General features: G+C 34.5%; 1 protein-coding gene across 2 annotated transcripts in view; it reads right to left on the bottom strand.

Annotated features, from left to right (window-relative positions):
• Window positions 1-1775: 1775 nt before the first annotated feature.
• LOC138314771 (adenylate cyclase type 5-like) overlaps window positions 1776-15033 on the bottom strand; it is a 57808-nt gene continuing 44550 nt past the window's right edge. For both annotated transcript variants that reach the window (XM_069255294.1, XM_069255293.1), the window contains exons 7-19: window positions 14328-14472; window positions 13865-13986; window positions 13107-13263; window positions 10054-10151; window positions 9454-9538; window positions 8735-8851; window positions 7653-7987; window positions 7083-7224; window positions 6679-6798; window positions 5393-5539; window positions 4709-4910; window positions 4180-4304; window positions 1776-3804 (exon numbers count right to left, since the gene is read on the bottom strand). In XM_069255294.1, coding sequence (XP_069111395.1) covers window positions 3655-3804; window positions 4180-4304; window positions 4709-4910; window positions 5393-5539; window positions 6679-6798; window positions 7083-7224; window positions 7653-7987; window positions 8735-8851; window positions 9454-9538; window positions 10054-10151; window positions 13107-13263; window positions 13865-13986; window positions 14328-14472 — 1945 coding nt within the window. In that variant the 3' untranslated portion in view covers window positions 1776-3654. The remainder of the gene's footprint in view (window positions 3805-4179; window positions 4305-4708; window positions 4911-5392; window positions 5540-6678; window positions 6799-7082; window positions 7225-7652; window positions 7988-8734; window positions 8852-9453; window positions 9539-10053; window positions 10152-13106; window positions 13264-13864; window positions 13987-14327; window positions 14473-15033) is intronic.

Genomic DNA, 15033 nt, shown 5'->3' with positions numbered 1-15033 from the left:
TAAGTACACAGTAACCATGGTGATGGGATGGTGGAAAGTGTAAGTACACAGTAACCATGGTTATTGGATGGAGGAAAATGTAAGTACATAGTAACCATGGTTATTAGAGGGAAAGGAAAAAGTAAGTACACAGTAACCATGGTTATTGCAGGGAGAAAAATGTAAGTACACAGTAACCATGGTGATGGGAGGGGAGGAAAATGTAAAGTAAACCATATCCATGGTTCTTAAATGGGGAAAGTGTAAGTACAAGAAAATGTTAAGTACATAGTAAAACCATGGTGATGGAGGAGGAAAAAGTTAAGTACACAGTAACCATGGTTATTGGAGAAAGGAAAAAAGTAAGTACACAGTAACCATGGTTATTGGAGGGAGAAAAATGTAAGTACACAGTAACCATGGTTATGGGATGGAGGAAAATGTAAGTACAAGTGGAGGAAAAGTAAGTACACAGTAACCATGGTTATTGGATGGAGGAAAATGTAAGTACACAGTAACCATGGTGATGGGAGGGAGGAAAATGTAAGTACACAGTAACCATGGTTATTAGATGGAGGAAAGTGTAACTACACAGTAACCATGGTTATTGGATGGAGGAAAATGTAAGTACACAGTAACCATGGTGATGGAGGGAGGAAAATGTAAGTACACAGTAACCATGGTTATTAGAGGGAGGAAAGTGTAATACACAGTAACCATGGTTATTGCATGGATGAAAATGTAAGTACACAGTAACCATGGTTATTGGAGAGAGGAAAAAGTAAGTACACAGTAACCATGGTGATTGGAGGGAGGAAAATGTAAGTAAACCGTAACCATGGTTCTTAAATGGAGGAAAAATGTAAGTACATAGTAACCATGGTGATGGGAGGGAGGAAAAAGTAAGTACACAGTAACCATGGTGATGGGAGGGAGGAAAATGTAAGTACACAGTAACCATGGTTATTAGATGGAGGAAAATGTAAGTACACAGTAACCATGGTTATTGGATGGAGGAAAATGTAAGTACACAGTAACCATGGTGATGGGAGGGAGGAAAATGTAAGTAAACCATAACCATGGTTATTGGATGGAGGAAAATGTAAGTACACAGTAACCATGGTTATTGGATGGAGGAAAATGTAAGTACACAGTAACCATGGTTATTGCAGGGAGGAAAATGTAAGTACACAGTAACCATGGTTATTGGAGGGAGGAAAATGTAAGTACACAGTAACCATGGTTATTGGAGGGAGGAAAAAGTAAGTACACAGTAACCATGGTGATGGGAGGGAGGAAAAAGTAAGTACACAGTAACCATGGTTATTGCAGGGAGGAAAATGTAAGTACACAGTAACCATGGTGATGGGAGGGAGGAAAATGTAAGTAAACCGTAACCATGGTTATCGAATGGAGGAAAATGTAAGTACATATAGTAACCATGGTGATGGGAGGGAGGAAAAAGTAAGTACACAGTAACCATGGTTATTGGAGGGAGGAAAACAGTAGCACACAGTAACCATGGTGATGGGAGGACGGCATCAACAGTTTGAAGACCAATAGAGAAGAATGAACTTTCATTTGGCCTAACAATTTTCACATTGAAAATAAGATATAGATATGACTATAAAAATATTCACAAAATATGTATGTAACATTATCTTTACTGCTGATACAAGATAGTTTTCTAATGGGGAAAAATAGTTTATGAATCCATTCTATATAGAGTATTGCAGAATTTTAAGGTACGAAGGTAGGATGTACAGAATACAAATCCCAGTAAGATTAAGACCATCAGGTAACCAGCAATGTTAAAAATAAATAAACATTTAATTTCATAAACTGACTAGATATCAACAAAAGTAGCATTGGAAATCTCCAACCACACATTTCTTCTAAAAAAATAAAGTAAAGGGAAATAAAAAAGATATGTTTTAATTTTTCACACAAAACTCAGCATCGGAGTGAAAGAAACCAGCAAATTTGTGGAATATATACCTCGCTTTCGTTAATCAAAGGCTCAAAACTCTGCCAAATAGGGTCCAATGAAAGTGCCGATTAAACTTCACCAGGGCCCAAAGACATTTAGCCATATTACCAAGTTGCGAGAAAATCCGGTAATACTTAATATGAGTATCTGAAGTACTTAATATAAGAAAATAGTGTTTTTCATTATTCAAACTCCATAACTCCGCCAAATAGGGTCCTATGAAAGTGACTATCAAAGTTGGCCAAGGCCCGGAGACATTTAACCATGTTATTAAGTTTTGAGAAAATTGGTAATATTTGCGAGTGTTATTAAACGGAAACAGCCGAAAATACTGTTTTATGTTAATCAAAGGGCCATAACTCCACAAAATATGGTCCAGTGAAAACACAAAGCAAACTCATGCGACCCCTTGGCACATTTAACCATGTGGCCAAGTTACAAGAAAATTGCTTATGATGTGTGGCAGTTGTTGCACAGAAACCAAGCGTTAAAGACAGACAGACGGACATATTAATACCCCCCATTAATTAATATCCCACGTTTCAGTGAAATCTGGGGATAAAAATATCTCATTAACAGTATAAAAGAGATAAAACTACATTTCTAATGAACACCAATTTATATCAACAATATAACAATGATTTCACTGTTAAAACTAACTTACTGTTAAAACTATCAAAACAGATCCAAATTTCTCGAATTACCATTTATTTTTAAAATTATCACAGGAAATGTAATCTGAAATAATATAAAACTATCAGATCTACTGCCAAACCTGAAATTTTTTTTATGTCACATACAGATACACATGTATTTTCGACTGGGGCAGTATAAACAGATATTTAACATTTGTATGGTGATAAACAGTCCCAATACGTGTGTTTCACCATATTTCATTTCAGAAATAAGAGAGCATTTTCTTAGCAGTATAGAATCAGTCATTGTTTGAGGTCAGGTCTAATTACAGGTGAACCTTATTGGCTTGGCAGGAGTATAGGATAAATGTCTTCAGAGTACTGAAATTATATAATAAATTGAGTTTTGATTGTACATTACAAAATAAGATCGTTATTCTATACAAGTCTGCCTACATCAAAGTTCAACTGTAAATAAAACAAACATCAATCAACACATTAGTTAATCCACACAAACGCAATGGTTTCTACTCTAACAAAGTATATAGTCTCAAATCTTCTTAATAACAACTCAAATTTTCAAAAACAGAAATCAGACATCAATCAAACCAAACACAGATCAATACATATAAATGTGAGAATATTTTAAGTGAACAGAAATTCTAGATTATAGTAAGAGATTAATGTAGGGAATTATCTCCTTTAGACTAGAGCATTTTTGTTGAAGATTATCTCCCCTTGAACAGGACATTTTGGTTGTAAGTTATCTACCCTTGGCTAGACATTTATGTTGAGAGTTATCTCCCCTTGAACAGGAAATCTAGATCCTCGGAGTGCTAGACATTCATATTGGAATTATCTCTCCTTGGCAAGAGAAATCTAGATCAATGGAGAGCTTGAGATTTTGGTAGGGGTTAACTACCTTAGACTACTTTCGGATTTTTTTTGTTTGAAGATTTAGGTGACCACATGTCAATAAGTTTGATCAGCTGTGGATATCACGTTCTTCAACATAGCACTTTTTGCCAATAATTTGATTGCAGTGCAGCATCATGTTTGCATGACCATGTGACTTTTGCCGTCCGGTCGTCCAGTTAAAAAATATGTGGTCATGTCTCCCTTGCCCTTGACCTTGACGATGCCCCGACACTTCAGCTCATATCCTCGGACAGACAAAATGTTGTGCATATCCTGTGTCACCTGGAAAGAAACATTTGATAAAACCGTATTGATTAAACCTTATAGCAAGTAAATTTGACTGGGAAGCTTAATTTGTGATCGGATAACTCAAAAAAGATTAACAAATGCAAAATTTTACTTTATATGGTTTTACTGTATGTTACATAAGTAAAGAAAGGAATTAAAAACAAAAGGAGATAAAGGTTGAGAGTTTGGAAGGCTTCTCGTCTCATTACATTTCTGGTCACATTTTATAAATAATGGAGTATTAATACAGGCTAATCAATACATTTTTTGTTAAGTATATCTTTATTTGGAACTATCCTTTGCCCAAATATTAGGGTAGTCCTAGATTTGGTATTAGTAAAGAAAGTGACAAAGGAATCTACAGTCTACCTGTATATGGTTAGGCAGCCCCGTACTGTCCATTCGACTCGCTACGTTTACACTGTTGCCCCAGATATCATAGTGAGGCTTGCGGGCCCCGATCACTCCGCTGACTACTGGCCCCACGTTCATTCCTTAAATCAGAAACATAAATACAGCTGTACACAGACTAGGAAAAAGTTTCGTTTCTACGGCAATGGATATACAGTCAAACCTGCCTTAGTGATCACCTCTGTATTAAGACCACCTGCTTTGTAAGATCCCTTTCTTAGGGTTCCAAATGGTCAATTTCAACACAATTTGCCCTGTGTATAAATACCACTTGTCTAGGCGTAATTTCTTCAGGTCAATTTCATGTCAAAATTTTTTCAGGTCAAAATTGACCTGGTCTGTGTAAAAACCATTTTTTTCTTGGTTTCCTTCAAGTCTTTATGGACAGGTTTGACTGTAATTTTTTGTTCCAAATATGAAAATACCTCAAACCTATTGAGAGTGAGAGAGCAAAGGTGACGAATATTCTCCAAATAGTAGGACTGACCTATCCGTATTTTGAAGTTGTTGAAGGAGTGCTCGTTAACATATTGCAGTTGTGCTTGGATAGCAAAAGCATATTCAGCGAGGGCTACAACGTGACTCATGTCTGAGAAGTTTGTCTGTGGGGTGAGGCCGGACGCTGCCATGTATGTCGACCCGATGGTCTTTATCTTTTCAATACAGTCAAACTTTTCATTTCCTAGTACCTGTATCAAATCAGAAATACAAACTTTGAGAAAAATCATCTATAGTCAAGGCTTATTATCTCAAAGGTGACAGGAGAATGATAAAACAGAAATTTTCAATAAAACTTCAAAATCAGTGGGAAAAGAAATGCCACAAAACCCTAACATGTAGTCCATTTTAATCTTTGACTTCAGTTCTCTGTCTTTCATTTCAATAAAAGGTATCTTTTAGACTCAACGATAATGGAGGTGATGGAGATCATGATACAAGAACTTTTAGAAAGGGCTATCAATGATAAGCACTAACTCCGATCATGTAAAAATCAAAAGATTTCTTTGATAAACATGATTCTTATAATAAAGTTATTTGGAGACCATACATTTAAACCGAAGTTTTTTCTCCCATGCCCAAGTTCTCTTCTGCTTATAAGTTACATGACACTCTGATAGATGGTCAAAACTTTGAAATTATGGCTTAGTAATATTGTAATTAATGGATATACCTCGTCAAAGTCAGCAATGATCTCGTTAAGGAGCCTAAGACATTCGACGCCCTCATTGTTTCCCTCGAGTTCCATGTAAAACTCAGAAAAGTTGGTGATGGATGCAAACATGATACACGAGTTCTCCGAATCCATGTAGTACAGGTCCTACATCAGAAAAACTTACCAATGAGTCAAGGTATTATCTATATTATTATGATTTGTGACATTATAAACTGAATGAAAAAAGTTGGTAAGACAAATCAACACCCTGCTTCCGTATATCTAAGTAGGTCGCGACAGAATAGGATGAGATATATAGAGGTTACACAATAAGTGGTTGTTGGATATGGAATTTATTCCACACAAGTAAGTTATTTTTCAAAAGTTACAACAGACACAAGCTTTAGCAAGTGCCTTTAGTATTTTTTAGAAAATAACTTACAAGTGTGGAATAAATTCCATATCCAACAAGCATGAGTCTTGTGACCTGTTTCTACCACAATTATATCAACTTTTAGCTGTGTGTTTGCCAAGATATTCTTTATATATAAAGTTACTTCAACAATATAAAACTCATTGTCAGACTATATAAAATTATGCACACAGCAGAGCTGTGCCATTTTCTTCCCATCAAATAATCATCAATCCATTGTAATTAAGTTCAAGTCCATTTCAGAATAGTTTAATTATCTACCAAAATCCCAAGTAAGATTTGATCCTTTTTCTGCCAAAATGAGTTAAAGATTTTTACACCACACATTAACACGTAACGTTTTTGGCACAATGATTACGTCACATACTGTACGCCAACAGCAGTCTTGACGTCAATGCAACCCGCGATCACAACATAACATGAGGTCACTCGATTATTAAATTATCAATGATGTTGACAAATGATGACGTGATACTAAGAAATAAGTAGCTTGGTCAAAGTTCACCATGTCAGCCAATCAGAATGCGTGTGGTATAAACAAATTGTTAATCAATAGCTGCACTATTTATTTAATACCCTGAAAGTTAATTAACACTGTCTATTGTGGTAGAAACATACGTAATACATAATGCTTGACTAACACCTCCATTTCACTGCAATTGAAGTATATTTGGTTATCTTTGAGGCAATCATATTTTTGCGATTTAGTAAAACATAATTACTTTGATTGCAAAACTTTGAAGCAAGAATGTATACCCTGAAAACCAGATTTTGAAAATTTATAACCATTTAAATTTAATTTTCTCATTTCTACATGTAATTACGAAATTTTTGACATATATCTGTAAATGTGATTTGCCCACCAACTTACCTCATCCTTTTTGTAAGTGTTTTTGATAAAGTGTTCAGCCACATTGATGGGCAGTATATTAGTGACTAGCTTCTTGTTATAGGCTCTCAGACTTTCCATCTCTTCCTTCTCATCGGTCGCCTTCAAGTACAAATCAAAGAATATATCAACATAACTTGTACAGGAAGCAAAAATTTCACCTACAAATGAATAACATGTAGTTGATATCACATATTGTGTATAGTATTTAGATGATATCTCAGAAACGTAAGTGACACAGAAAGATAATTTAATGACTTGTGTCCTGTCCGGGCTTCAAACTCTCGATCTATGTCATATATCTGATCAGTTTACATGTCAACTATGCATGTTTTTTTTAACCTTAAAGTCTATATTAATTGTTTTGTGTCTATGTATAGCCATACCTGGACCTTCCAGAGGAAGTCTAGCCGTGACGTAGATTCTACTTGCTGTGTCTGTACAAACAGGATTCCGACTAGCACCACCAGAACAGCCACCGTCTCCCACTTGAGAGGGATAAAGGACACTGGATCATCGAGCTCCTTACTGTAACACAGACCAGATATTCTGTGAGCAGAAGATGCAATCGTTTCAATTTTCATCTGATTTACCCCCAAGTATTTTACTACCTACCAACATGATTGTAAGAAGTACTGACCCCTACATAATGGAAAAGATTTTTCTGTTTCTAAGAGAAGACCAATGTTTATTTAATTTTCTTCAAATGTCAGCTGCCCCCCACCCTTCAAGAAAACAAATTTAGATTTCATTTGGTGCCTTTTGGTTATTTTTTAATCTTTTACATAGAAACTAATAGACAACTCTGTAAGTTAGTAAATTGAATCTGATGCGGAGACAAATACAGAATCTGATTTCACTTCTTCTATTATCTTCTTTTATCACATTGAACCAAAACGCTAGTGATGGCTATAACCCAGCCACATGAACAAAATCCAAAATTAATTCTTACTTACCCACTTCCCGCTACCAACAGCAGATCTCGATTGTCATAGAGATTGACGAAGAAAACCTCCACTATCACACAGTATACTAACAACATGACTAGTAGGACGACAAGTTTAAAGACACTACTGGCTTGTACGTAGACAGCACAGCCAATCATAGCCAACATAACACAGAAGGTGAAGTGTTCAGGGAAATGTGTCGTCACCTCTGATTGGTGGCAAACGTTGGTTTCAGTAACGCGTGAGATATTTGCAGAATGCACCAAGCTCACGTTGAAATTAGACTGAGACACTCCGTAATAGGTAGAAAGACATTCAATGTAACTGGTGCTTCCAAGGAAAAACTGAAAAAATAAAACATAATTTGTACATGAATGTGTAAAATCAAGGAGCACATTTCTATTGGGTCTATAACTTCTACAAAATCAAGTATCTTTTTAGATCCTAAATAAGAGTATATGGGACCATCAGTTTGCTCAGCTATAATGTACCAATATTTCAGTTTATCAAGAAGAATATCAGTGTCATTAGATATAATATCACAATATGATCAACTTATCTTGGTGACATTATTTCTTTGTGATTTTATTGAATGTCACAAACAAGTGGCCCAGAGGGTCTGTATCTGTGTATCGCTCACCTGGTTTGTAATGCCAAGAAATGTTCTGAATACAGATTCATTATTTCTTTTCTGAAAGAGTTTTAATATTAACCTCTAATTTCACTATTGGGTTCATCTCTTTATGCTCAAAAGGGTCAGAGAGCCAAAATTTATACAAACACTGTTCCCCTTCCCCCAAGAATGTTTTTGGGCAAATTTGGTTACAATTCATTCCAAACTCTATGACTAGTAGTGATTTAAAGGAAATGATGACGGAGGGACGACAGACACAGCCATATCATGACACAAGCTCACCGACCCTTTGGGCCAGGTGAGCTAAAAACTGTTCCAAGGGCTGTTTATCTCAACGAATAAATACAGTCAATCATATTAAATATCTTTTACATGGAATATATTCTTGTATATATGTAAATACAAATAGTTTTTTAAGTGTAGCTTGGAACAGACTGATGCTCAATTTTATACAAACCATAGCAAATATGGAGGCCACAAACAGAACGGAAACGGCTAGTGTGGTCACGATTTGGTTGAGCCATTTATTGACAGCGATCTTTGTGGCAGCTGATCGAAGTCCTTTTGGCATGAACTAAAAAAGTAAAGAAAAAACTCACACTTAAGGATAGTACGTCTTCATTTCATTCAAAACATATTTGTAACAGTACATATGATTTTTTTCAATCACTGCCTGTGCTAGGGATCAAATTTGGAACCTCTAGCTTACTAGTCACCCGCTCAACATATTAAGTATAAAAATCCCCATAAAACTTTTTTTTCTGTCTATCGCTTGATGGCTGCCCATCGACCATCATGATAATGATTGTTTCCAAAATGCAATTCCTAGGGGAACTTCCATACGACATTTGAGAAAATATCCTTCAGTACTTTATGAGAAATAGCAGTATAAAAACTTCAACTATTAAAATCCATAATGGCTGCCTCTCAGCCATCTTGTTGACCAATCAGTCCTAATATGCAAAATGCACAATAAGGTTCTTATGGAAACTTATATATACGAAATTTGAGAAAAAATTTCTTTTGTACTTTCTGAGAAATAGCAGTTAAAAGAATTGTTACAAATGGAAGGACGGACGACGGTGAAAGGTGATTTGAACAGCCAACCTGCTGATGATAATGGGCTAAAAATTTCACTCCAACCAAATTAACATGATGTGATTTATCATTATTTACCTGAGACGACTCGGAGAGAACCAGGAGGAACAGAATGATGATGATGACAAAACAGACAGGGAAAAATATTGCTAGAGTTATTGTTCTGTAAAACAATAAAAACAGTGATTAAAAAATAGTATTATCAATCTAATAGTACTATATTAGATATTATTCTTAAACATAAACACAAATTACTCATTTATCAGAAAAAGATAAATAATTTTTTTTCCTTTTTAACTTCTCCATCATATTACTAAGTATGACTAGTGTTTCATATTTGTCACAAAAAATAATCATATTTGACTTCCAACTAATTCCATTGTCAAGATGAATGAAAGAGGATCAAAATTTATTATTTGAACAAACTTGTAGTGTGGATACAAACAGTCTACTGGCCAATTAAGTCTTGCAGACTTTATTGAGAAGAAGTCAAAATATCTATGACTTATGGTTATCGAGAAGAAGTCAAAATATCTAGGACTGATGGTTATTGAAAAGAAGTCAAAATATCTAGGACTGATGGTTATTGAAAAGAAGTCAAAATATCTAGGACTGATGGTTATGATCACAATAGATAATTTAACACATTGTCCTGAAGTGGTTTGAGTGACAACTTACTGATGAAGAATGACAAGCTGGATGGCTGCTATACACATCAGTATGAGTAAGGTACAGCACAGGTGAGAAGTAAACATGGTGTCCCGCACCTTAGAATACTGTAAACACAAAATTTGGTAGTGATTAACCCATATAGAGGTACAGGTGAAAGAGGAAGAGGATAATGCAGATCCAGGCCAAGGTTTGAACCCAGGACCTTCAAACACTAGCCATATGATCTATCATTGAGCTATCTGGTTACCCTTATAATACAATTATGATACAGTGATTTAATTTCATATGTTACACTCATTTCTATTGGCTAGATCTTTGAGGTTATTTTTCCATAGACCGAAAGAATTGTACGTCATAAATACAAAACGTTGTCGCGGGGAATTTTAAAAGCAGTACAGTCAATTGCCAAACTGAATTATTGGATAAGATATCATTGCACCACAACTCAATTTGTTTTATTGTAAAAGTAAGGAAATTTACGGAAATTTATGCCTAATTAGTACCTGATTGAGTGATCGGAACCGAATTAAATTACAAGCATTATTCTCAAATCTTTTGGGGTTATGAAGTCATAGACAAAAAACGGGCGACATTCTTTATGAAGAATGTCCTTCTATTTTTTGTCTTTTACTTCATAACCCCAAAAGATAGTGAGAATAATGCTTAAATACACCAGCACATTCAGCAAAAGGTTGGTATTAACATTAAACTTATCATCTTATTTTCCATTTCACAATATATGACCCATTCACCCTTAAAGATGCATTTAGACTCTTCTAATCCAAAGACTGGAATAGTCCATTTTAAAATTTAAGGGGTGAATAAATTAAGGTCCAAAAATGATTCAGAACATTTTAAAACTGAGATGATCCAATAATGCTGTGACAGCTAAACTTTGTCTCTGTCATACGTGTAACACTGTGATTTATCACTGAATCAATTTGTGTTTATATCAATCAAGATGCTGTCAGAATATCAAAATCTGAATCACTGATGACAGATGAGCTTCAACAATGATTATATGTGAAATGTTGTCACAGAAATCAATTTATTTTGATACATTCCTCAAATAGTAATGCTCCCACAGAATATATATCAATTTGTCACAAAGTTATCGGTTAATACATAGTAAATCTTGCATTAACACATACACTGTACATTGAAATTTATCTATAAAGACCACCCATGGGACAAAGGTTTTATAGGCAATAATCAGTTATACACAGGTCCAATTATCTTTTTTTTTTTTAATTATGTTGGAATCAGCCGTTTGGGAACCAAAAAAATGGTCTAATTAAGAGGTGGTCTTTATACAGAGGTGGTTACTATGACATGTTTAAATGTATACCAACACTCAATAAAAACATTTTAATTGTATAAATACCAGTGGGAATACACATAATTACAGAAATTAAGATTTCTGCTGCAATGCGTAAATGATAAAATGATGTACCATACTCCAAACTAACCATTAATGTTTTTATTGACATCAACTTTACTCAGCGTTATGTTCGGTTTTAATTAGAAAATTGACCTCCGCTGGGAAGGGCCTTGTTCCCTGCTAAATTCACCCTTAGCTGCAGTAAAATTCGTGCACTGGCTCCTTCCAGACTTCTACAAAACTATGACCATTGTCTTCAGTGTCCTTGAAAACTACTGTATACTATTTTTATATTAAATATAAACCTTATAGGGGTCATCAAGAGGCAATCTTGGATGGAAACCCCTAATGCGTATTTACGTACCATCAACTATTACCATATGCAATTTTCAAACAATAGGCCTATTTGATTTATTTTTGAGGAAATCTGCAGAAACCTGAACCTATTGTGGACAGACAGAGTATGGGGGCCCTAATTAAGTGCAGTGTTAATAGGCATGAGAAACAGTGTCATGAAACATTAAATATTGTACATATAATGTGATTAAGATTGAAGGGATGCATGTAGCTGGTATGACATATTGCAAAGAGTGCTATCAAACTTTAATTAAGGAATTTGAAATTATAAGAATTAAGAATGGTCAATAAATTTGAGTTTAAAATATTTCTACGTTAATTATGTATAATTGTGTTAATGCTGAATCAGGGGAGATAATCTAGTATTCAGCTAACAAATGCTCAACCAGGGGAGATATCTTGTATTCAGCCCTGATATTATAAAATCGAGGATCTAATGATAAACAGTACATAGCAAATCATGAGCCTAAATTATTCCCTTCCCTTTCAGAATATTGAAAACAGTATGAGTAATAAAAATGCATGTGATTTTCCTTCTTTCATTCTTCTTTCTTTGGTATATAGAAATTATACTACAGAATCTTTCTGTACATTCACTTTTATATTAAATATCATTTTTAGCATTGAAACAATATAATTACTGCTTTTATATTTAAAAGAATTTTACTAGTAAAAAAGTGTTTAAAACAAGATTAATGTACTTTGAAAATATGCAATTAAAGGTAATGATGACAAGTTTCAAAAGTTTGAGAATATCACAAATTAATTGTTATCCTAAGGTTTTGGTGAGTGATAGAAAATAAAAAGTTTGCAGATATAAATATGTGACGATAACAAGGTGCTATAAATTCAGTGGTGATGTGTGATCGTGAGAGGAAACATTACCATTACACTCGCTCATCATCTACATAACAGCTGTCAAATAGTAAATTACACAAATATCAAACGACGAAATAGCTTCTTCTCAACAGAAGATTATAAAAAAAACTTTTGTCAAAGACCACTTTAATTTGTTCTTGGTATTCTTAACTATGTACGCTATTGTAAGTATAAAAGTGATCTAATCTGCTATTAGTCACTTTGTGAGACTCTTGACATTCTTTATATTTCAATTGAAAACAATTTGGTAATTCAAAATATCAAACACCTGATATTAAAGGGAGTTAATTCCAACTAATTCCAGTTTTGTTGATATATATTTAATACCAATACCCTTTTAAACATTATTATAACTATATTATATACATTATTATAAATCTCATTATAATTAATAACAGAAAAATGAAATGAGGAAAATGTTTGTATTAAGGGGTTATGGTACCTTTTCTTCTAGGTCTTTCTTGCGAAAGGTAAGAAAGAATGTAGTGACATGGTCCGAGCGGAGTTTCTCAATACTGCGAGCGTCGATAGCTCGGCCTAAGTATTCATTCACCTCATCTTCTGGATTCTTAGATTCAAAGTGATCTCCAAATCCTAGTCTGAAATAGGAATCATCATTAAATATTATTTACCAAAATAAAAACCAATTATTTCTCAATACTCTCTTTTCATTTTTATTCTTAAAGTATTAAGCCTTTTATATAAGTGTATCTATATTTCATGTTCTATGGAATTCCATTCCTATTGTTTATTTTCCAAATATTTGTGTATTTTTGGGAGGGGTTTATTAGTTTAAAGTCCTATTAACAGCCAGGGGCATGTAAGGAAGTGCCAGGTTTGTTGGTGGAGGAAAGCTGGAGTACCAGGAGAAAAACAACTGACCAGCAGTCAGATTCAAGGAGTACAAGGAGAAAAACCACCGACCATCGGTCAGATTCAAACCTGCATCCCAGAGGTGAAGGTCTTGTGGTAATATGCCGGGACATCCTAACCACTCGGCCATGGTGGCCCCATTTTCCAAACAGACAATACTTAGGGTATATTGAATAGAATTAGACTCTGGGAGGCAGATGTATGATCTATGTAGAAGTCTTAGAGAACATCGTACACAGGCCATAATGTTTTACTTCTAGACCACTCTTCTCACAAAAACTTGACCAAATCAATGAATTGGGACTGAGTGATTTTGTTATGTCTTACTTGTGATGGATGTTTGCATTAGGATCATCATCAAATCCCATCCGTTTGGCTGCAGCACTTTTCTCTACTCCCGCTGGTGGCCGTCCCCTCGAAGTTTTCTTGGGTGTTATACTGGGCCTTTCCTTAACATTTGAAAATCAGAACAATTTCAAGGATTTTATTTATTTTCCTTAAATGTAAATTGGTGAAAAATGATTGGTTCCTTGTCCTTCCAGTGTTTGTAGTCTATAAGGAATATTGTCATCTAACAACTACAAATATAGGTCAAATGACAAAAATGTCAGTATCCTTTATACTGAACTAACGTTGACTGTTTCAAGTGGACAATATATAGTCTTTTGTATTGTATTTAAGGATTTTACTGTCTAATAAAATACTGAGTGACTAACTCTAACCCTAACTTTATCATTTAAATTTTTTTTAATGTAAAATGTATCAAAGAGCCCTTAAATTCTATTTTCACCTTGATTTTTTGTTGTTCTCCACGTATAAGATATGTGGTGATGTTGTTGTCACGGAGATAAGCGTTTCTATCACCACCATTACCGGGCTCAACAGTGTAACAATCGTTCAGGAATCCCAAGGTCTCCTCCGTGATGTGTACTAATCTGATAAAAAAATCAAATCAAAAACTTAATACTGTTCTGTATATTATTTTTGCACCAAATTTAACCATTGTTTTCATGAAATCAAAAAATCATATAAGGTTAGTGTGAAGAGGTCACAGATCAAAATCCATTAAATTATGTGTATTGGTAAATTGATTATTTTTGCCAGGATCTCTGGCTATCCTTACACCAAAACAGTCTCTTAGAAGCACAACTTTCCTGTACCACCAAAACATTAGTATCATTTATGCTCTGTAGGCAGTGGAGTATCTTTAACTTTTCATGCAACATTTGTCTAACAAGTAAAACTTATTTCTGCCAATCTAAACATTCTGAAAGGACAACTTTACCACCAAAACAAGCATATATCATTAATGAGTATAGCTGTAAAGAGGACTAAACCAAACACTATAAATATATCTGTACATCAATCAAGTATATCCACAGAACCCTAATCCCACCACTACAATTATACCTGTACATCAATCAAGTATATCTACAGAACCCTAATCCCACCACTACAATTATACCTGTACATCAATCAAGTATATCCACAGAACC

Source organism: Argopecten irradians, chromosome 2 (genome assembly GCF_041381155.1).
Source record: "Argopecten irradians isolate NY chromosome 2, Ai_NY, whole genome shotgun sequence".
Classification (NCBI taxonomy): Eukaryota; Metazoa; Mollusca; class Bivalvia; order Pectinida; family Pectinidae; genus Argopecten; species Argopecten irradians.
This window is presented reverse-complemented; position numbering and strand designations above follow the sequence as displayed.